General features: G+C 36.2%; 1 protein-coding gene across 1 annotated transcript in view; it reads left to right on the top strand.

The window, feature by feature from the left end:
• LOC108732987 (laminin subunit alpha-1) overlaps positions 1 to 22,377 on the top strand; it is a 241,615-nt gene that overhangs the window by 76,119 nt on the left and 143,119 nt on the right. The window contains exon 2 of the mRNA XM_025973631.1: positions 2,551 to 2,873. Within this exon, the coding sequence (XP_025829416.1) occupies positions 2,551 to 2,873 (323 nt within the window). The remainder of the gene's footprint in view (positions 1 to 2,550; positions 2,874 to 22,377) is intronic.

The raw sequence follows: 22,377 nt of genomic DNA, 5'->3' as shown, positions 1-22,377 counted from the left end.
CAGAACACAGACCAACCTTTACCTGCTGTGTTAACAGCGCGTTTTAGAAAATACCACAAATGGCGTGGTGAGCGCCATCTGTAGTACGATGCTACATTTTAGGATTACGTATACTCCAACAAGGTCCACTTAAAAATATGGATATCTACTTGCTGAAACGAATCCCGGCGTAGCCAACCTCAACGTGATAGGCACGTTACCATAATCTAACAAAATAATTCGAAGTGGTCTGTATTCTGTCGAAACTGCCAGACGCGGAACGCGATTTCGATCTTTTTGGATCTCATCTCATCTTTAAGTCACTATTACATTAATTGTATCTAATGGTGGATTTGTCACAAATTTATTTAAAAACAATGATAATTGTTCCTACTAAAGAAACTATTCTGATTGCAATTTTGTTATTTTAAGTTCACCATTTCAAAAACAGCTTACTTAATGGATGAAAATACTGTCAAGAGTTCTAATCATACTAAGTTAAAGTAATTGTTCTTGTAATTTTAAAACACTTTTAAATAGGTACACTTCAACAAGGGAAGGTATTTACTAATTTTCCTTATAAGTGTATGTTTATGACGATCTACGCTATTCAAATTATTTAATTAATTTAAATATTGTTTATTAGAAATTATAGGTATTATTTTGAGGTAGATTGAATATCTCTTAAAGGTGTCAATTATAGTTTGAATATAGGTACTTTGGCTCAATTTTTCAAAATAATTTCTTTAATTGACTTAATTCGTACACTCTGTATATTTGATTTGTTGCTTGTGGCGTTTAGCGTGTCATACAGGTCTTCCCTTCAAACAATTTATGCTAATCTGCCTGCGAATCTTTATTTTCCTGAACACCGACCTATAATTTTTTCGTCAATTCACCACGCGTGCAGTTTTTTGTATAAAATAACAAACTTTAGTACCCTCAAGGGAACGATAAATGCTAAAAGAAAAACAGGCGCACAGGTATTTCAACCCATAAGAGAAAATAATAGGTCGATTGATATACATATTACGATACGGTTTTCATACAGGGTGTTAAAAGTGATCAATAAACTTCAGAACATTTTTGTCGCTAAGTAAATGAAGTCGAATGAAGTACTTTTACGTGAAATGGATAATAAATGTACAAACTTTTAAGGAAAAAGTAGACAATCGATTTGCTTAGAATTCAATTGTGATTTCGATTGATTTTTTTAATTTCAAACTGAATTTGTTTGAAGTTTTATCGAAGCGAACGCTGAATCTGAAATCTGTTTGTACCACATGATTCTACGTCCTATTTTACATACTTCAGATGCTTTTTAATTTCAATCGAAACCCAAAATGAAAGGAAAGAAATATAAGTTGATCGATAGTATTGTACCGATAATATAATTTTCAAATTTGATTTGTGTGTGCGAAAAGGAATCTACAAAGGAAGCCAGATATCGTCATGTCTCTCATTTACCGTATAAGGCACACATGGTCCATGAGATATGGTCTCTATAAGTTCTAGTCGGGTTTAAACATAGTATTCGTTCCTCTTATACTGTCAACTGTCTATTGTGAATTAGAGAATCCTTATTGAAATTCTTTTGGTATTAGAAAGCAGGATTCTCACCGTCGAGGAAATCTAAAGATTCCGAAGGAATGTCTATCTCGATATTTTCGTATTCAAGTTTGAAACGTCAACGAATATTCCGTGATAATTTTCCCGAACAATATTAAATTCCACCAATTTTTGTTGAAAGTTGCTAGTGTCATAACTGACGCGCGATTTAAACTACATTAATCCTTTAACTGTCCAATTAGTGTCAATTTATTTTGTAATAATTCCGAAAGCTGTTATTAAACATTCAGTGTAACTACATAGGGGTAGGTATCATTTGAATAATAAAGTTTCACTAAATGAGGCCGAATATATCACAAAACACGAAGCGTACTGCTCAATAAATGCTCTTTAACTGATTTGTAGTATGCGAAATTTAATTCTGTCATAACAAAAATACTTAGGCAAGTCAATATATAGAATTTTTGTAAATACAGTGGAATTCGTTTATTAAGACTCCGCCTATATTGACCAACTGCTTAATATGAAGTAATTACAGTGTTAAGTTTGGTTTTCATATTAAATTCTCTATAGGAAAGTTTTTATATAATGACTCCGTTTAAAATGACATGTCGTTTATTATAACTGATTCTCAAGAAATCACGTCCGTTTATAGTGACCCACATGATTAATAGTAACATTTTCGCTCATTTTTCTGACCCTTCTTATGCATATTGATACGACAATTCATCGTTCTTTTTCTTTTTCTGTTAATAAATAAATACAATTTGTAGTTTTTCTGTCTATTAAACTAAATAGCTAACCAAAATAGAAAGTTGTTTATTTTCTAAAACTATGCTTTGTATGACGTGTTTGTCATTTCCCTTCGATGTCGTTATAAGCGGATTCTACTGTAGGTAGAAATATTATGTTATCTAATTAAATTTTTTTAAGTAGATACTGAAACTCGTTAGCTTTTCTGAAATGCAGGATTGCTTATAAAATGAAATTTGTTTGTTTCAGCATTGAAGTTCCTATCGTACGGAATTGGTACTCAGTCGACATCGTCGTCTAATGTCGGTTTGTGGCCTTCCGTGTTTAATTTAGCCACCAAAGCTCTCATAAACACGAACGCAACATGTGGAGAACGCGGCCGCGAAGAGTTCTGCAAACTTTCCGACGGTTCAAAGGGTCGTTGTGGGGTTTGCGACAACTTCAATTCCGAACCCGGAAAGCGACATGCAATTCATTACGCGATTGACGGAAGCAATAGGTGGTGGCAGAGTCCAACGTTGGAAAACGGACCCGAATACGAATTCGTCACTATAACAATCGACTTAAAGCAGGTAAGATTAGTATAACTGATCGATGGTTCCGATAGATAAATCCTGCAGTATTAAAAGTGTCCTACTATTTAAAGAAGTTACGGTTTTATATTCCTCTCGGGCTTTTCCGAAACTTTATCTATATGAACTGAGTTACTTTTAAAGTACACATGTGTCCCTGGGCATTAATATACGAGGGTGGATTGATAAGTTTCCGGCCTAACCAAGAGATGACGCCACTAGGCCTACCTTGAGGTGACATTCTATAGTACCATCCTTGGATAGCTTGTAGCTATAGTTTCAGCCCGATCTCCTTGCTAGTGTAGGTTTGACAGCACGCTGAACAAGACGCCTCTGTGGTTTTCGTAAAAATGGAAAAGCAGGAAAATCGTGCTGTCATCAAATACTTTTATTTGAAGGGGTTAACGCCGAAGGAAATTAAAAAAGAGATGGACTCAACACTGGGGACATCCTCCCCGTCATATTCAACCGTTAAGCAGTGGGTTTCCGAGTTTAAAAAGGGTCGTGTGAGCACCTCTGATGGGCCTCGCTCAGGACGCCCCGTTGAGGTCACAACTCCAGATATGATCGAAAAAATTCATCAAATAGTGCTGGGAGACCGCAGATTGAAAGTGCGTGAGATAGCTGAGACCTGTAAGATGTCATATGAACGTGTGCAACATATTTTGCACCAACATTTGCATATGGAAAAGCTCTGTGCAAGATGGGTGCCGCGTTTGCTAACAGTCGACCAAAAATTGATTCGAAAAAACATTTCTACCGCAAATTTGTCATTGTATAAGCGTAATCCAAGCGAATTTTTGCGTCGATTCGTAACCGTTGACGAAACGTGGGTCCACCACTACACTCCTGAAACCAAAGAACAGTCTAAACAGTGGATTGGACCAGGGGAACCAACTCCAAAGAAGGCAAAAACAATTTTTTCGGCGAACAAGGTTATGGCTACTGTTTTTTGGGATGCAAGAGGTATTATATACATTGATTACCTTGCAAAGGGTAATACTATCACTGGTCAATACTACGCAGACTTATTGCAACGTTTGAGCCACGAGGTGAAAATTAAACGACCTCATCTGGCGAAGAAAAAAATCTTGTTTCATCACGATAACGCACCAGCGCACACGTCAATCGTTGCGACGGCTAAAATCAACGATCTAAAGTTTGAATTGATGCCGCACCCTCCTTACTCTCCAGACCTAGCCCCGAGTGACTATTTTCTGTTCCCTAATCTCAAAAAATGGCTTGGCGGTAAGAGATTTGCGGACAATGAAGAAGTAATCGAAGCTGTAAATGGTTATTTTGAGGAGCTTGACGAATCAGTCTATAGAGATGGCATTAATAGACTGGAACACCGCTATGAGAAATGTATCAGCCTTGGAGGAGATTATGTTGAGAAATAAAAAAAAAAAATTTTTAAAAACCTTGTTTTTCTTGGTCAGGCCGGAAACTTATCAATCCACCCTCGTAGAATAATAGAGTTGGATGCATCTTAACGAGGTGTTGAAGGGGCCCATGACTTTCCAGAAAGGGAGGGGAAAGCTCTAAACTAAAAAAATCCTCTAATAATTCCGAAGAACTGTAACTGGTGGTATCCATGAGAATCCCAAAACCCCTATTAACTATTAATCAAATCAAACAGAAACGTTCGAAGAAAAGGTTGAAAGGAACCTCAACTTTGTAATATTAATTGTATTTTACTAAAAGTACTAAAAAAAGTACAATTGTGCAGTATGCCTCCAACTTCTTCTAGATTTAACAATGCAATCTAAAATAGAACGCGAGGTGTTTTCTTACATACCATGACTACCCAAGAAGAAATCCAATTGCGTCTTCAAAATCTGTAGCAACTACTTACCGAATTTCTGTGATTCCTGCCAGTAACTAACTAGTTCTCTAAAAGGTGATGAATTGAATTCTTGAACGTATACTGTTTTTTGGGCACAAAATACATAGATAGGGATCCTTTTTGACCTATAACACGAGACTCTTTTTAAGCATCTAAAATTTTCGACCTTCAATCGAATTAATGAGTATACTCCCTGGCATGTCTCTGTTATTGTTTGAGAACGAAATTGACAAATGAAGACAAGACAGTGTGAGTAAACCCAATCTGTGGCTAATTCACTAATTCAAGGTTCATTAAGATACCACAAGGTTTTTGATCAGGAACTTATTGTTCTGTTAGCCGCATGTGCTTTTTTATGGTTGACTCAGTTTAAAAAGTCAATTCCATTAATCAAACAGGATTTTGTTGGACATTTAAGAGCTCCCAGTTAGTTTCGCCCATGGTGAAGAAAATAACGAAACGTAACGTATTCTATTAGGTTTCTGGGTTTTTGGAAAACGAAACTTTTTATAAATATTCGAATGACCAGTATTATTTTTAAAGATTTGAATTTTTCCTTAGTTTGTTATTGAAAAGATAAGAAGCCTTATTATTCAAAATTTCGATAGGTATATGGGTAATGTAAGGAAAAATTTGAATAGACACAACTCATTGTAATTCTCTCTCATCCTAGTTTATAGTTCGTATACACATATATTACTATAGATAGATACACCTAGAAATCCGACTTAGCATTGAAAACCAATATATTACAGCGATTATCGACCAGTGTGCTTTAACATGGTCGAACATCCCGTATTATTGGTGTGCTTTATATACATTCAATAGTCACGTTTACGTACGATAGTGCTTTCAGAGTGATTCGGTTGACTATTATTATACAACTAACCAAGTAGATATCCGCGTCCCGAGCGTAGCAGACGATGCATCAAGTATTTTATCAGTCTTCTTCCCATAATAATACACGACCTCTATGCATACAACCGTTTGTCTCCTCAAGATTCTGGAGCACGTATTCTATCACTCTGCATTACTTAAATATAAAGTGGTTATTACCATGAGAATGTTTAATAACAAGTAGCGATGTCTAATATACAATGCATTTTAATTCATTTGCTAACAACAAGACATTGTCACTATTACATTTTGGTCATCATCATCATCATCATAAGGTCATCAGTCCTAAGACTGGTTGGACACGTACCTCCACTCTTTCCTATCCTGAGCTAAACTTCGCATTTCCCTAAAACTAGAACAACCCACATCCTTAACTATTTGCGAACAGTAATCTAATCTAGGTCTACCTCTACCCCTCCTAACTCCTGTTTCTGCCTCTAATATGTCTCTGACTAGACCTTCATGCCTGAGAAGGTGTCCTACCAACCTATCTCGCCTATTTTTTATTGACTTCCATAGAGTCCTCTGTTCTCCTATTCTTTCCAATACCTCTTCATTTCTAACCTTTTCTACCCACGATATCCTCATCATCCGCCTATAACACCACATTTCGAACGCTTCTAACCTTTTATTTTCCGCCGCTCCCACTGTCCATGTTTCGCACCCGTACAACGCCGTGCTTCAAAATTACACCTTTAACAACCGTTTTCGAATTTCTAAATTAACCGTTCGCGAGCATAGAAGTGACTTCTTTTCATTAAAGGCGACACGAGCCTGCGCTATCTTCTGCTTTATATCCCTACACTCCTTCCATCCTCACTTATCTGTGATCCTAGGTATCTAAAATCAGCCACTTCTTGTAATTTTTCGTCTCCTATCTTTATATTCGCTCTTTACCTATTTTTTCTTCCCTTGCATACCAGTATTTTAGTTTTACTTTTATTTATTTTCATACAGTACTGATCTGTCAGTACCGCTTCCATTTTATTTAAAGCTACATTTTGGTCAAAAGCAAAAAAATTAATTTAATCTCTTGTGAGGTATTCCGTTTCTTCACTAATTATTTATCTTGGTCTTGTATAATGATAAGTAAAGATACCTAGTAGAAGAGTATTTGGTATTTAGGCAAGACATGCATGCTGCAGGTTCGGTCCTCTTCCATCGATGAGTTTGCGATTGCAGCTGCTTTCACTCTTCAATAAGCGAAACGTCGAATAAGCAGCTTAACCGAGGACTCATTGAAGGTGGAAGTCATCCATCAAACCCGATTATTTAACTCTTATCAAATAATGCTGGTCGAAAATACTTTTTCAGCGTTAGTAAAACTTTCCTTTGTTTATCAGTTTACTGTTAATCCTTATTGATAACATCGACTTTGCATAAGTTATAAATTTAAATCACAACCGAGGATGCATTTGGCGCTGACTTCCTTTTTAAATGCTTTACCAGGAATAACACATATAATATGGGTATGTGGTATACGAAAGTTTAATGCCTTTTTACTGTCTTGTCGTTTATTTATTACGCTCTCTTCACACTAGGTCTTTTTATTATCTATTACGCGTAGTAAAAAAAATTGTTGTCAAATTTTATTGACGACAAAGCTAAACAATGGTCACTTCGAAATGTGACGACGGTGGATGTACCGCAAGTATCCTGGTATAATTTGTCCACCACGAGTGTCATAATTTCTTTTTAGTGCCTCGAAGGCGTGGTAGTTCTTCGGACGACCATAAACGCTGTATCGATAATGAGTACTTTCGGTTAGTTCAGCGACTGGCGCTACACGATGTAATTCTGGACTGCAACATCACACAAAGCAAGCAACAGGCTGTGTACGATGGGGCCTCCAACGACCCGCTTCGAACATTCTCACACACGTTAATAAAATTAAATAAATCGCTTGTGTGTACATATCTGCGTGTGTGTCCCAAACCAGAAAAAGTTTTTTAAGACTTTTAGATATAGATAACGCACATGTGGAAACTATTTTAATCGGTTCCCAGCATACAACAAGAATTCAACGTATCTAATACAGGAAATCAAAGAGCTCGGTTTCAATTTTGAATATTATACTTCCTTGATGGAATGTGTCCTTTTCTATTGGATGCAGCCTAATTTGATTCTCGCTTCTTTATTGTTAGTTGGTATAAATGACAGACAAAAAGTAAATATTCAATTGTATATTATATGGCATTTTGATGATTTCATTCTTTGGATAATTTCCAAAGCAAAGGGGCCGCTTTCTAAAGCACATCAGTTTAAAATAGATATTCTTTAAGAAAAAAAAAAAAAGAAGAGCGACAGAGATATAAAATGAAGGACAGTCTACCAAAAGGAAGTCACTAAAGGTGTATGCTTGGAACACGGCTCTGTACGGGTGGCGAATGTGGACGAAGGAAGTAGGGAAAAAGGAAAGGTTAGAAGCGTTCGAATTGTGATGGACGAATGATGAGAAAGTTAGAAATGAGGAGATAATGGAAAGAGTAGGAAAATGAAGGACGCTATTGAAGTCAATAAAAAAAAAGCGAGATAGTTTGGTAGGACACTTTCTCAAGCGTGAAGGACTAGTTAGAGACATATTAGAGGCAGAAACAGAAGTTAGGAGGAGTAAAGGTAGACTTAAATTACATTACTGTTCGCAAATATTTAAGGATATGGGTTGTTCTAGTTTGAGAGAAGTGCGAAGATTGATTCAGAATAGGAAAGAGTGGAGGTGCGTGTCCAGGTGACGACCCTATGACGATGATGACGATGAAATATTTTATTTGAGATATCAGCTCTGTATGGGTATGAAATGTGGCAAATAAAAAGTTTTTATGGTGTTAAAAACAGTAGGAGAATAGAGGGCGCTATGGAAATCAATAAGAAATAGACGGAATACAATAATGCGACACGATCTTCGGCATGAAGGGTGGGTTAGAGAATTAGAAATATATGTGGGCATTAGAAGCAAACACAGGAATTAAGAGGGGCAGCGGTAGATCTAGATTAGATTTTTATTTGTAAATAAAGATCTTATGATGATGATAATTTGATTTTTCCAAGATATGAACTCTTACCTTATGTGGTTGAGGGTAAGAGTTCACGGATGTCCTTACAATAAATGTTTTGATTTCACTTCGTTATAAGGGTTAAGTCATTAAATAAATGTTTCTTTAAATAAATTATTATAATCAGTAAGCCGTTAAGAATGTGTCACATATTCCAGATTCTTCATCCGATCACAGCGTTATCGAATTAACGATAATTGATTATAAGTTGCCACGAAATTATAGAACACGCGTTGTGCTTTAGAATCTCATGTTCACGGTTGTTTCGAAAACTTAAGTAGCAATTTCCACCAGGAAACCAGGTCATGTTGGCAAGAAAGTCGATTACAAGTTTCACCAGGGAGGTGAACTTCGTTAGCGTCGAAGTGTCGGCAAAAAGCAGCTTAACTCTCGAAATGTTTTGCCGCCACTCTATTAAACAAAAAAATAAAAAGAAGTTAGCACTTATTAAATACTCCCCCGCTTCACCGAAATGAAATTAACCAGGGTAAGACTCAGGCTCGTACTATAAGATAATTCGTGGTCCAGTTCAAGAAGACGTATCTGTATAAGAAGAAGTCACGTCTATGCTCGCGAACGGTTATTCTAGAAATTCGAAAGAGGTTGTTGAAGGTGTATGTTTGGAGCACGGCGTTGTACGGGTGCGAAACATGGACAGGGGCGCAGCGGAAAATAAAAAGTTAGAAGCGTTCGAATTGTGGTGTTACAGGCGAATGATGGGAATACCGTGGATAGAGAAGGTTAGAAATGATGAGGTATTAGAAAGAATAGGAGAACAGAGGACTCTATGGAAGTCAATAAGAAATAGGAGAGAAAGGTTGGTAGGATACCTTCTCAGGCATGAAGGTCTAGTCAGAGACATATTAGAGGCAGAAACGGGAGTTAGGAGGGATAGAGGTAGACTTAAATTACATTACTGTTCGCAAATATTTAAGGATATGGGTTGTTCTAGTTTGAGAGAAGTGCGAAGATTGATTCAGAATAGGAAAGAGTGGAGGTGCGTGTCCAGGTGACGACCCTATGACGATGATGACGATGAAATATTTTATTTGAGATATCAGCTCTGTATGGGTATGAAATGTGGCAAATAAAAAGTTTTTATGGTGTTAAAAACAGTAGGAGAATAGAGGGCGCTATGGAAATCAATAAGAAATAGACGGAATACAATAATGCGACACGATCTTCGGCATGAAGGGTGGGTTAGAGAATTAGAAATATATGTGGGCATTAGAAGCAAACACAGGAATTAAGAGGGGCAGCGGTAGATCTAGATTAGATTTTTATTTGTAAATAAATATCTTATGATGATGATAATTTGATTTTTCCAAGATATGAACTCTTACCTTATGTGGTTGAGGGTAAGAGTTCACGGATGTCCTTACAATAAATGTTTTGATTTCACTTCGTTATAAGGGTTAAGTCATTAAATAAATGTTTCTTTAAATAAATTATTATAATCAGTAAGCCGTTAAGAATGTGTCACATATTCCAGATTCTTCATCCGATCACAGCGTTATCGAATTAACGATAATTGATTATAAGTTGCCACGAAATTATAGAACACGCGTTGTGCTTTAGAATCTCATGTTCACGGTTGTTTCGAAAACTTAAGTAGCAATTTCCACCAGGAAACCAGGTCATGTTGGCAAGAAAGTCGATTACAAGTTTCACCAGGGAGGTGAACTTCGTTAGCGTCGAAGTGTCGGCAAAAAGCAGCTTAACTCTCGAAATGTTTTGCCGCCACTCTATTAAACAAAAAAATAAAAAGAAGTTAGCACTTATTAAATACTCCCCCGCTTCACCGAAATGAAATTAACCAGGGTAAGACTCAGGCTCGTACTATAAGATAATTCGTGGTCCAGTTCAAGAAGACGTATCTGTATAAGAAGAAGTCACGTCTATGCTCGCGAACGGTTATTCTAGAAATTCGAAAAAAATTGTTGAAGGTGTATGTTTGGAGCACGGCGTTGTACGGGTGCGAAACATGGACAGGGGCGCAGCGGAAAATAAAAAGTTAGAAGCGTTCGAAATGTGGCGTTACAGGCGAATGATGAGGATACCGTGGGTAGAGAAGGTTAGAATTGATGAGGTATTAGAAAGAATAGGAGAACAGAAGACTCTATGCAAGTCAATGAGAAATAGGCGAGATAGGTTGGTAGGATACCTTCTCAGGCATGAAGGTCTAATCAGAGACATATTAGAGGCAGAAACGGGAGTTAGGAGGGATAGAGGTAGATCTAGATTAGATTGCTGTTCGCAAATAGTTAAGGATATGTGTTGTTCTAGTTTTAGGGAAATACGAAGATTAACTCAGGATAGGAAAGAGTGGAGGTACGTGTCCAACCAGTCTGACGACCTTATAATGATGATATCTCTATATAATATTTTGAACAAAATGTGGCAAACAAGAACTAAACCAACCCATTTTCGTTTCATTAAAATAAAATTAAAATTGACCAACATACACACATTCTGGTTGGTTATTGCATGAGAGTATCCATAATAATTAAATTAGAAATTCATAAATATTTGCATTTATGACCGATTTAAATTTTACTTGCGATTAGTAGTTTTTTGATATACTTTCTATANTCCTTCCGATATTATGGCAAGACGTAGATATTTCACTTCCTTTCTAAACAGGATTCATTTCTTGAGACTTAGCTTCAATTCTTCTTCCTAGCAAACCAAACAGATTCTCCAGATTAGTACTTGTAACAGTGTCCATGAGTCTTTCAAATGTAGCCGGTATATTGCACATTCCAAATAGAATGGTTGTTAAAGGTGTGTTTGGAGCGCGGCGTTGTACGGGTGCGAAACATGGACAGTAGCCGCGGTGGAAAAGAAAAAGTTAGAAGCGTGGTGTTACAGGCGAATGATGAGGATACCGTGGATAGAGAAGGTTAGAAATGAAGAGGTATCAGAAAAAATAGGAGAGCAGAGAACTCTATGGAAGTCAGCAAGATATAGGCGAGATAGGTTAGTTAGTCTCAGACATAAAGGTCTAGTCAGAGACATAATAGAGGCAGAAACGGAAGTTAGGAGGGGTTGAGGTAGATCTAGATTTGAATACTGTTCGCAAATAGTTAAGGATAGTTTTGGGGAAATGCGAAGATTAGCTCTGGATAGGAAAGAGTGGAGGTGCGTGTCCAATTAGTCTTAGGACTGACAACCTTATGATGATGATGATGAAGTCAAATTATTTGAAAAGCATTTTTGACTTCCAAATCTCCGAAGATACTAGTATTTAGCCTTTTAATACTGAAAATAAATTAGTTTAGAACTTGGAAAGATGAACTCATTGTGGAACATTTTTGTAACCAACAACATTACAAAAGCCTGCAGCTACCCTAGACAAAAATTTTCAGTCTCTCTCCAGTCTCTCAGAGTCTTTCAGTCTTTCAGCGTCTCTGACAGTCTTTCACACTCTCCCAGTTATTGCCTAGGTGTTTTTATGGATCTCTCACAGTCTATGGCTCTGAACATTTTCGCTCATTTTTCTGACCCTTCTTATGCATTTAATAAATTTCCTGATAAATGGTTTTCATATTGTTATATAGATAAATGGATATTGAAAATTTTAAATGTATACTAGCTTAGGATACATACATAGATTTTCTTATAAATGTTTTGAGAAAATAGGAAATTTGTTAAAGATAACTATTTCCGCCCCTACGGAGTGCATGACATGGAAACATAGTTTCATTGATTTGTTTACTTCCAAANTTCGAGTCTCTCACAGAGAGACTGAATGAATAAAACTGAAAAATTGAGAGACTCGAGTCTCTCGTAGAAAGGCTGGGATCTCTGAAATATGTTGAACATAGAAAATTTTAACCATGTCTATCGAGACACCACTTATTGAGAGATTCGAGTCTCTCGTTCAGAGACTCGAGTCTCTCGTTCAGAGATGCTATACAGTTTTTTTGACAGTCTCTCGACAGTCTCTCTCAGCGACACCAGAGAGACTCGATAAGAGACGGAGATTCGAGTCTCGCTTTCAGAGACTCTGAGAGACTGAACAATTTAAACTCAGGTAAATCATTAATTGAGGGAACCTTTTTAACATTAAATAGTGAAATATTATAACCAAGTGATGTTTGAATATGAAAAAGCAATAACTTTAAAGACAAATTTTGCATCATGTATTGGGCAGTTGTAGATTTAATTTTGTGAGCTTTTCTTAATATTTGAAATATTAGATTACTTTGTTTAGTGAAAGATCTTTACTGCTGACAAGGCTTTTCGTTAGTAGATCGTCATAATACAACGTATGTTTTGCAATGATACACAAGTAGAAGTTTGTGTACTGCGTATATTGTCACGCTTTAAATAATAGACGAAGTTTAGGCGCCAGTACAAAAGCTCGCGTTAGCTTTAAGCTCGTTACATAGACCGCACATGTTCGTAACATGCAGAGCACAGAGAGCGACGGTTTCGTCAGCGGGTACCTGCAGGAATTGTGTGCATAGGTATAGCGTAGGCTTGGCCGTACAAAGCGTTGTAACTGCGGTGTCTGTGCGAAACCCGCCACTTGTGTTTTATAAACGTAATTAGAGGGTTATTTACCATCACAGACGTGCATTTTGTGAGAACATTATTTAACGGGCAACCGTCTAACGGATGATCAAATTATTAAAACGTTTGCGCACACGGTTTTCTCTTTGCATTGCAGTTTTGATTACCTGCAGGCTTGTATATACTCAGTTGATATTCAACAGCTAATTAGCCCGCATGATACCGTTAAAAATTTTAAGATCTGCTTGTGTCTTGTGGAAATTAAACACCCGGTAACTTCTACGGAGTGGTACTTTCTTTCTTCATTGAATTACATATGTACCTATCGTATTGCTTTATTTGGAGAAAGATTATTAAACATGGTGTCCAAACATTATTAATAGAGTTAGTGAACTCCATCTGCATGTAGATTTCAGATTTCAGCCGAAACTGCCAGACGCGGATCGCGATTTCGATCTTTTTGGATCTCATCAGCGCGTCGCAGGCAGCCCCGACAGAACACAGACCTTTTACCTGCTGTCTTAACAGTGCGTTTTAGAATACAGATCACTTCGAATTATTTTATTCGATTAAGCTAACGTGCCTATCACGTCGAGGTTGGCTACGCCGGGATTCGTTTTAAGCAAGTAGATATCCACACAAGTGGACTTTGTTGGAGCATACATAATCCTAAAATGTAGCATCGTGCTACAGATGGCGTTTACTGTGCCATTTGTAGTATTTCCTATGTCCTAAAGATTGTCGAAAATACAATAATCTGAAAATCAGTCCTGATCAGGATAATGTTTCTAATTTTCTAACTTAAACATACAAGAATAACAAGAAATATTCTCCTTCTTTATCGAGATGAAAACAAATTTTTCTACCCCTTAAGGACAGTATTTTTCCCCCGCTAATATGTGTACAAAATTTTATGTTTTTTTGACTGTAATCTTTTGTACATTTAGGGTAAATGCCGAATAGTTGCCTCAGTGGGATACACGCCCCGGTTTTGATTAAACTATGTTAGGGATGCTGGTGGAATTAGCCCTTTATTAAAATTAGAAGTGACCCACACAAATAGGTCAAAAAAATTTGTTTTGATATACATGTTGCATTGTTCTTTATAAATACATATTTTTAATAATAGAGCTTTTTTGAAAAGTGGGGCAACTATCCGGCCCTTACCCTATTTGGTAATGACTTAATATCGATCTAGAATTGAAGAGAACCCGTTTATTTTACATTCTAATTAAAATCAGTTTGGGTATCAGAACTAATCGAAAATCAATTTACATTGAAAAAGTTGAGTCCTCAATTAGTAAAGTTTAAATCCTCGTCCGGACTTAAGAGTCTTATTACCGATTTTATTAACTTTATTAACAGGAATGTTAGCAGTGCAACAACGGTAAGGCTTATGCTATATGTCTGAAGTATCGGTCTGACTGGCAATTATATTCAAGTAAACGACACCGAAAATGACTTGTCTTTTATTATTTAAAAAAGAAAAACGGTGCCTCCCTGAACGTAAAATATGCAGATGTAAACAAGCAAGGAGTGGCGAATTATTCCGATAATTATTGTTATCGCAAGTGAATGGAAAGCGGTGGTTGACCTGAATATAATTTTTATGAAACTCGGCGTATTGGTAGGTGTCGAAATATATAATTTCGATTTCTTTTCATCGGTCCAAGCTATAAAAACTTACATTATGAAACAACGCGACTTCAATAACTATATGAAGCAGGCAGCAATTAAATTTTATAGCTAAACCATTGAGTAAATATATGCCGCAAATGATATTCAACATTATATATTCATATTGTCAAGGTACAATTGTTGGGGTAGATATATAGGGGCAAAAGATTAGTTTGCTTAGATTTGTAGTTGATATAGCAATATTAGCATCTAGCAAGGAGGAGTTAGAAATAGCTTTAACTAAAATGGAAGCGGTTGACAAAAAGAATTGTATGAAAATAAATTAAAGTAGGGAAAGGGCGAATATAAAGATAGGTGACGAAAAATTAGAAGAAGTGGCTGATTTTAGGTATCTATAGGAAGTCAGGTAAGTCAGGACGGAAGGAGTAGTAGGGATATAAAGTAAAGGATAGCGCAGAGTAGAGTCGCCTTCGATAAAAAGAAGTCACTTCTATGCTCGCGAACGGTTAATTTAGAAATTCGGAAAAGATTGTTAAAGGTGCATGTTTGGAGGCTGGCGCTGTAGAGATAGGTGGGAAGGACACCTTCTCAGGCCTGAAGAGCTAGTCAGAGACATATAAGAGGCAGCAACGGAAGTTAGGAGGAGTAGAGGTAGACCTAGATTAGATTACTGTTCAAAAATAGTTAAGGATGTGGGATGTTCTTGTTTTAAGGAAACGGGAAGGTTAGCTCAGGATAGGAAAGAGTGGAGGTGCGTGTCGAACCAGTCTTAGGACTGACAACCTTATGATGATGATGATGAATAAATTAAAGTGTAATTAAAACTACGTAGCTACTATAAAAACAATACTCTAATGAGTATTTGTTTTAACTTAATAATAAAAGATTGTTCTTGTTGCAGTTGTATAAATTTTTTAGTTAAGAATTGACCATTATTAGCGATTGAACTGACGGAATTGTTTTTTTTTATGACCGTGTTGAAGTAAGCATAAGTAACTGCCACAGTAAATGAGAACGTAACTATTACGATTTTCTCAAAAATTCTGCGTCAAGACGTGGTAAAAATTATGTTGCTGTTTCTGCTATCACTGCGTCCATTGTCCTGCACAAAAGTGCTCCAAATTGCGGTGCAAATGAATGGCGAACAATAGCCCTTGTCGAGCTTACATTCTTTTTATGGTCACAATTAGCAACAAAAGGCTGACAAGAGAAAGTTCCTTAACCAGTCGGATTAACGATTTTTGCCTCTTAATAGAAGGAAGGTCTCGCAGTAGGAAGTTAGAAAACGAAGAGCAAAAAATTTATCTTCGCATTTTTGCTTCAAATAAAGAACGAAAACGGTCTCTGTTAATTGGCACAGAAATACGCAAAAAAAGGCAGAATAACGCGAACAATTTCTACTATTTTAATTACAAAATAAAAAAACTTCAATAGAAAGTTTAATACAACTACTTATTAATGTTATATATATATATACAAATTTTAATCGAAAAATTAAAGAATCACAATTGTTTAGTCCAATTTATCACTTGATAGTTAAGTATGTCGTTTATTCATAAATAAATAAGACAAGCAATTATGAGGTGAAGTTTTCTTTAATTGAAATATATAAACAAACACCAACGTTGCGCCTTTAGGTGAAAAGCCTTCTTCAGGGTAAGATACTCCATAATTGCTTGTCTTATTTATCATTGATGCTTCTGGGGAAGAATTAATAACTGTTTACTCACAAATCCTTCTTGTGATTAAACCTTATCAATCTAATCATAAAAAAATTGCAAAAGTAGTAGATATATATATTAAGTTTGTCAGAAAGTGCAAGTTTGCGAAATGAGATGTAATACTGCTACCATTATCTATCCTGATAGGGTGAAAGAATTGTTCAGAGTATAATAATATAAACTTGAACTTTGTGTGTAGTAACTCGGTTAAAAAATAATTAAAAAAAAAGTTATCGAACGCAATACTGTGGACCATTAATAAATGATGGCTTTAATAACTTAATAATCGAGGTGTCGCATTCAAATATTAACGGGCTTTAGGTGCTCGAATTCGTCAAGTTGTCTTGAGACCAATGGCAACGAGTAATAAGTAGACGGGGGAACGTGCCAGGAAGTGATCGAGCAACGGAAACTTAACGGGCGTAACTTGAACGCAAAGGGCGAAAAGTTTAATTGGAGTCATCGAGCGAAGTTTGTTTACGGCGTGCCCACGAGAGAACATAAAATATCGACTCCATTTCCCGGAACTTATGCTTTTTACTCTTGTTAGGTACGTAAAAGCAAACAATTAACGGTATAGAAACACGAACCCTATAGGTATCGGTAAGTACCTTCAGTTGCATTGCATACCTACCAGAAGAAGAATAAAAAAAATTGTTACAGCAATTTAATTTTTGGAATAATGACACTTACAGAGAGATATTCCTTTAAAGTTTCTTGTTTGGATCCTAGAGCTTTAACGGAAAAGAACTCGATAGTCGATTTATTTAAATGCTATTAATTTAAATAATGCTGGGCGAATTTTGACTAGAGTAATTACTTAATAGCGTTTAAGTAATTGGTGACCGCAATCGCAACCATTATAGGGCGAATAACACCAGATATATACTCCTAAACGTTTAAATATTACGAAGCCAAAGTTTTTAAAAGCGATAACTCCGGAGCGGTATGTCGAAGAAGGAAGATTCCGAGTTTGTTTAAACCGTACATATCTTCAGAAAATTTTAATGGTTATTTCATTGGAATCGGACGGTTTAATCCAAAATTATCGACTATATTGTGGACTCGACTTGGAAAACGATGAAACGAATGTTTTGGTAAATTGCGTGCATGAAGTTCCAGATTGCTCAGTTTTAGAATTCTTTAGGTCAAAAATTTGTCACATCCCTTGGACCACGAACGAGCCAAGGCTGGTGCATATAAGATATCTCGCTGCGGAGTTTTTTCGACAGTGGTAACTCTGAAACGGTAGGTACACCTTAGAAGGACAATTGCTGGTTTGTTTCAATCCTAGATATCTGTAGAAAATTTTGATGGTTCTCTTATCAGAGTCGGACGATTTAATCCAAAATTATCGGCGATACTGTAGACTGAGGTAAATAACGAAATGAAAGTGAGGGTAAACTGCGTGGATTGGATTGGTGGTAGCTCTTCCCGTGGGCTTCGAACAAGTCTCATTAGGTGCGTAATTATTTATCAAAATTGGAGGAGTTTTATGTTATATTTGGGACCAGTTGATAGAAGAATTAAAAGTAGTACCGAACTGAATGATTGGTGTCAAATCCGATATCAGTCTGAAAGAATGAATGGAAAGGAAAGATGTTGAGAACATGCACAGGACAAAAGGATAAGTTCTCATGAGATAAGACCGAGTATTCTCTTGGTTCCTCAAAATCCTTTGGATAAAGTTCAATAACTTTTTCCCAAAATTTCCTAAGAAATATATAAAGGATATATTTATAGATTGTAATGAGGTGGAATAATGCAAGCTGCTTCACGTACCTATTATGCTACAATATTTATGAATATTGTACAATTATTATGAATGTTGTCACCGTCTTCCTGGTGATGAATCTTTCAGTTCATAGAATTGAAAGAAGCAATATATTAGTATTGCATTAAGTGATGCTCGTCAACTGTTGATTAGTTTATTTCTTGATTAAGTAGCCTGTCGTTTCGTGTACTTGTTGAGGCGAACATATCGCCTGAAGACCCACAGTGATGTACCGAAGGATGTGAATCCATTCGTGAGGTGCCTATAAATTTCGCTTATATGTGCACATTTGCATACATGTCTGTCCGTCTACTTGCATGTATGTAGGGTACGTTAGTATCTCGCCTTCAATACTCTAACGCCGATTGTAGCGAGTGCTACAACAGGCGAAAGCTTTTAAATTCGCACACACCTGCAGATGCGGTGCTCATACGTTGTACTGTCTCCGCAGTGTGCACTGACTGATGTGGAATTCGAGAGTACGCAGTCACTAACAGACATACGATCGAAACTTGTAATTTATTAACGTTATGAAGGTTTAATGGGATGGCTAAACCCTATCGACTACTTTACTATGAAATCTTAAACAAAGATATTGGATGCAATGGAAGCAAAAGTGGTGAAAGTGTACAGCGCCGCGCTCCAAACTTACACCTTTAACAGTCTTTTTCGAATTTCTGAATTAGCCGTTTTCGAGCATTGAAGTGACTTCTTTTTATTGAAGGCGTCTCGTCTTTGACCTATCCTCTGCTTTATACCCCTACTACTCCTTCCGTCCTGATTTATCTAACCTTCTAGATACCTAAAATCAGTCACTTCTTCTAATCTTTCGTCTCGTATCTTTATATTCGTTCTTTCCCTACCTTTTCTTCCCTTGCATACAAGTATTTTTGTTTTACTTTTATTTGTTTTCATACAATTCTGTCTTGTCAATACGGCTTATATTTTACTTAAGGCTACGTCTAACTATCCTTGGTAGATGCTAATACTGCAATATCATCTGCAAATCTAAGCATGCTAATCTTTTACCCCTGTATATCTATCTGTAATGATGTTGATCGCGTCTTCGATGTATAGATTAAAAAGTAGCGGTGACAGTGTGCATCCCTGTCTGACTCCCTTCCCAATATTTACTTCTCTACGTTGCAGCTCCAGCTCTATAACAGCCTTTTGTTTTTTTGTACAAAATAAGTATCACTCTTCTATCTTTGTAACTCATCTCTCCATTTTTAAGTATATTTAACATCTTGTCTCATTTAACATCGTCAAAAGCTTTTTCTAAATCTACATATTCTATGTACACACACTTTCCTTTTTCTATCGTTTTCTGTATTGTTACCTGTAAAGCCAGAATGACCTCCTGTATTTCTTCTAATTGCTCTGAATGTCTCGCGCCTCTCTTTTTAGGTATGGTTACTACCACGTTTCGTTTATAATCCTTTGGAACTTTCCCCGTCTCGTAAATGTGATTAACTAGCTTAAACATACGATCGCTAACCTCTTGTCCTGCATGTTTTAGAATTTCCCCCTGTATCCCATCTACACCTGGGACCTTAGTATTCTTTAAGTTTTGTAATGATACATCGAACTCTTCTCTCATTATGGGATAACTTGGCTCACCTATATCCACATTGTCTTCCTTCTCTAATATATCTCCTAACTCATGGCCTGCGTATAGGTTCTCTGAATATTCTTTCCACCTATCTGCATTTTCCTCATTTTCTATCAAAATGACCCCTGCCTCGTTTCTTATATTATTACTACTGTACCCTGCATCTCTAAAATTCCTATCAATTATATTATAAGCCTCGTCGGTTTTACCTACTTCAAAGTTTTCTTCTACTTCTTTACACATTCTGTCAATCCACTGTTCCTTATCTGCCCCACACTTCCTAATTATTTCCCACTTTATAGCCTTATCCCCTTTTTTCCATCCTTCTCTGTACAATTCTAGTTAAAATTTTTGACGCTTGTAAACTTAAGCTAATTGCTAAGTTTGTGTTCTTTTTAATTTAAGGGGGTGCTATTACTCACTTGCTCTCATTGGAAGGCAAGCAACGGGTGATGTGCCAATTAATTGTATTTTTCAAAGTTGAGAAAATAACATCGAAACAATTAGCCTCATTCCTGTTCATTGAATTGTGAAGCGTATTTTGAACAATTGATAGGACAGTTTATAAAACTGTTGGAGCCAAAACGATCCGCGCTTTAATACCTACTGCAAAAGCTGACTTTTAATCAAACGCCGTTGAACTGTTTGCTCCGGAATTCATCATAGACGAAGTTATTGCTCGCAACTCTTTTCGAAATGAACAGGAAATAATAACCTTTAACGTAATGGCTCGTCTGCACACAATTTCATCGCGCAAAGAGAGACCGTTAGTCGGGCTCTTTTTGCAGCTGCATTGACCTCCCTTTATTGGCAATTTATTTACAGGCACACGAGCATGAGTGTAAGTATGTGCAACCTGTTTAATAAAGAGGTAAAATCTGTACCACGAATTCCTCGTGAACTCTGTAATTTTCATAATTTTCTAATCGTACCGAACTACAACGTTAATCGAACACAAACTATTATGGAAGTTGTTTATTAATGAAATTGATAGTTTGCATGATCGCCTTAATCATTACAACCTATAAACCTTGAACCAGAAGTCAAATAACTAATAAGACTCAAGGCTTCTAACTAAAAGTTTGATCGCAATCAATTTGATCTTTGTTCTCCGTCTACAAGAGTACCTAAGTTACCTTTTAAATTCACAGATGTTACGTCACTGTGTTTGACATACATTGTCTATATGTCTAGTTAGAGTTAATTTAAGATTTTTTCCGGTAAACAATTTGCATTTTTCTTTTAAGCTCAATATGATCCAAATATAAGAAAATCAAATGGATTTCTGTCTCGAATAACGATACCTAGCTCTTAAAGTTAAAGATAGGTATAATGTATCGAATACATACTCGAATAGTTAGTTCCCTTCTATCTACTTTACTTTTCTTTAACTAGAATAATAAATTAATTGAAACAGTTTAATGGGTTGAATGTAGTGATAAATTGAAAATAGTAATGTATTGTTTCGTGTATCTACGCTTTAAAAACAATAACTAGATATCTGTGAGTAATAAATCTATTCGTAAACCAGAAACTTGTTCCCAACAGGAAAGTTAAGCGGTAATAAATAATGCTCTAATACACCCCAATCAAGGAGATATTATCAAGCATTTAAACCACATACAAGAACAATTACACAGACATGATGTTTAATGTAAAATGCACCTGATTAAAGAATCATAGCAAGATCTCATTAATTAAAGTTGTAAAAATTATTATGGCATAAAATTTGAAAAGATTTAATAGAAAAGTTTCTTTACAACTTAATACAGTATCATGTACATACTGTTCGTTTCAAGAATTTTGAGATATGCCCCTTGCCTTTATTAGGATGCGCCGTAGCATAATTCCAAATTCAATCATATTTGTCTGCGGAGCTCATTTCTCCACCGATCATCGAGCGAGAACTAGACAAAAGTGTACAGTACCATTTGCAAAATTATTTAAACTGCCTCGTTAAAATTTAAAAATATGCTTTATTTAAAAGCATAGTTAGCCAAAAATAATAACAAGTGAATTAACTTAACGTTCTACACACCTATAAAACTTTTGCTTTGTTTTCTATTGTTAATTTATATACATTTTTGTTTTAAGAAATTGCTAAACATTTTCGTCTAGTACTGTACAGTTCTAGCCGATCTCCTAAGACCGCCTATCGAGACCTCTGCTCGTTCAAACTTGTTCCAACTATTTCTGTCTTGCTCACGCCTAGTGTGTATTCTCTCTATCTTCGCGCAGATTTCTTCAAGGTCACAATTCTAACAAATTGAAATAGGCTGTACTACTTTAACCTGAAAAATATTAATATCCAGTTCAAATTATGAGTAGTAGTGAGCTGTTGATGTTTACTTTATCAGTCGTTTAACAGCCTGTTTACATTCTCCACCGATGAAGCTACTTAGTTCCTGCCGCAATTTCTTGTAATAATTCTCACGGAGTCAGTTC

Source organism: Agrilus planipennis, unplaced genomic scaffold (genome assembly GCF_000699045.2).
Source record: "Agrilus planipennis isolate EAB-ADULT unplaced genomic scaffold, Apla_2.0 scaffold51, whole genome shotgun sequence".
Taxonomy (NCBI): Eukaryota; Metazoa; Arthropoda; class Insecta; order Coleoptera; family Buprestidae; genus Agrilus; species Agrilus planipennis.
The sequence above is the reverse complement of the archived record's forward strand: the minus strand, read 5'-3'. Positions and strand labels throughout refer to the sequence as shown.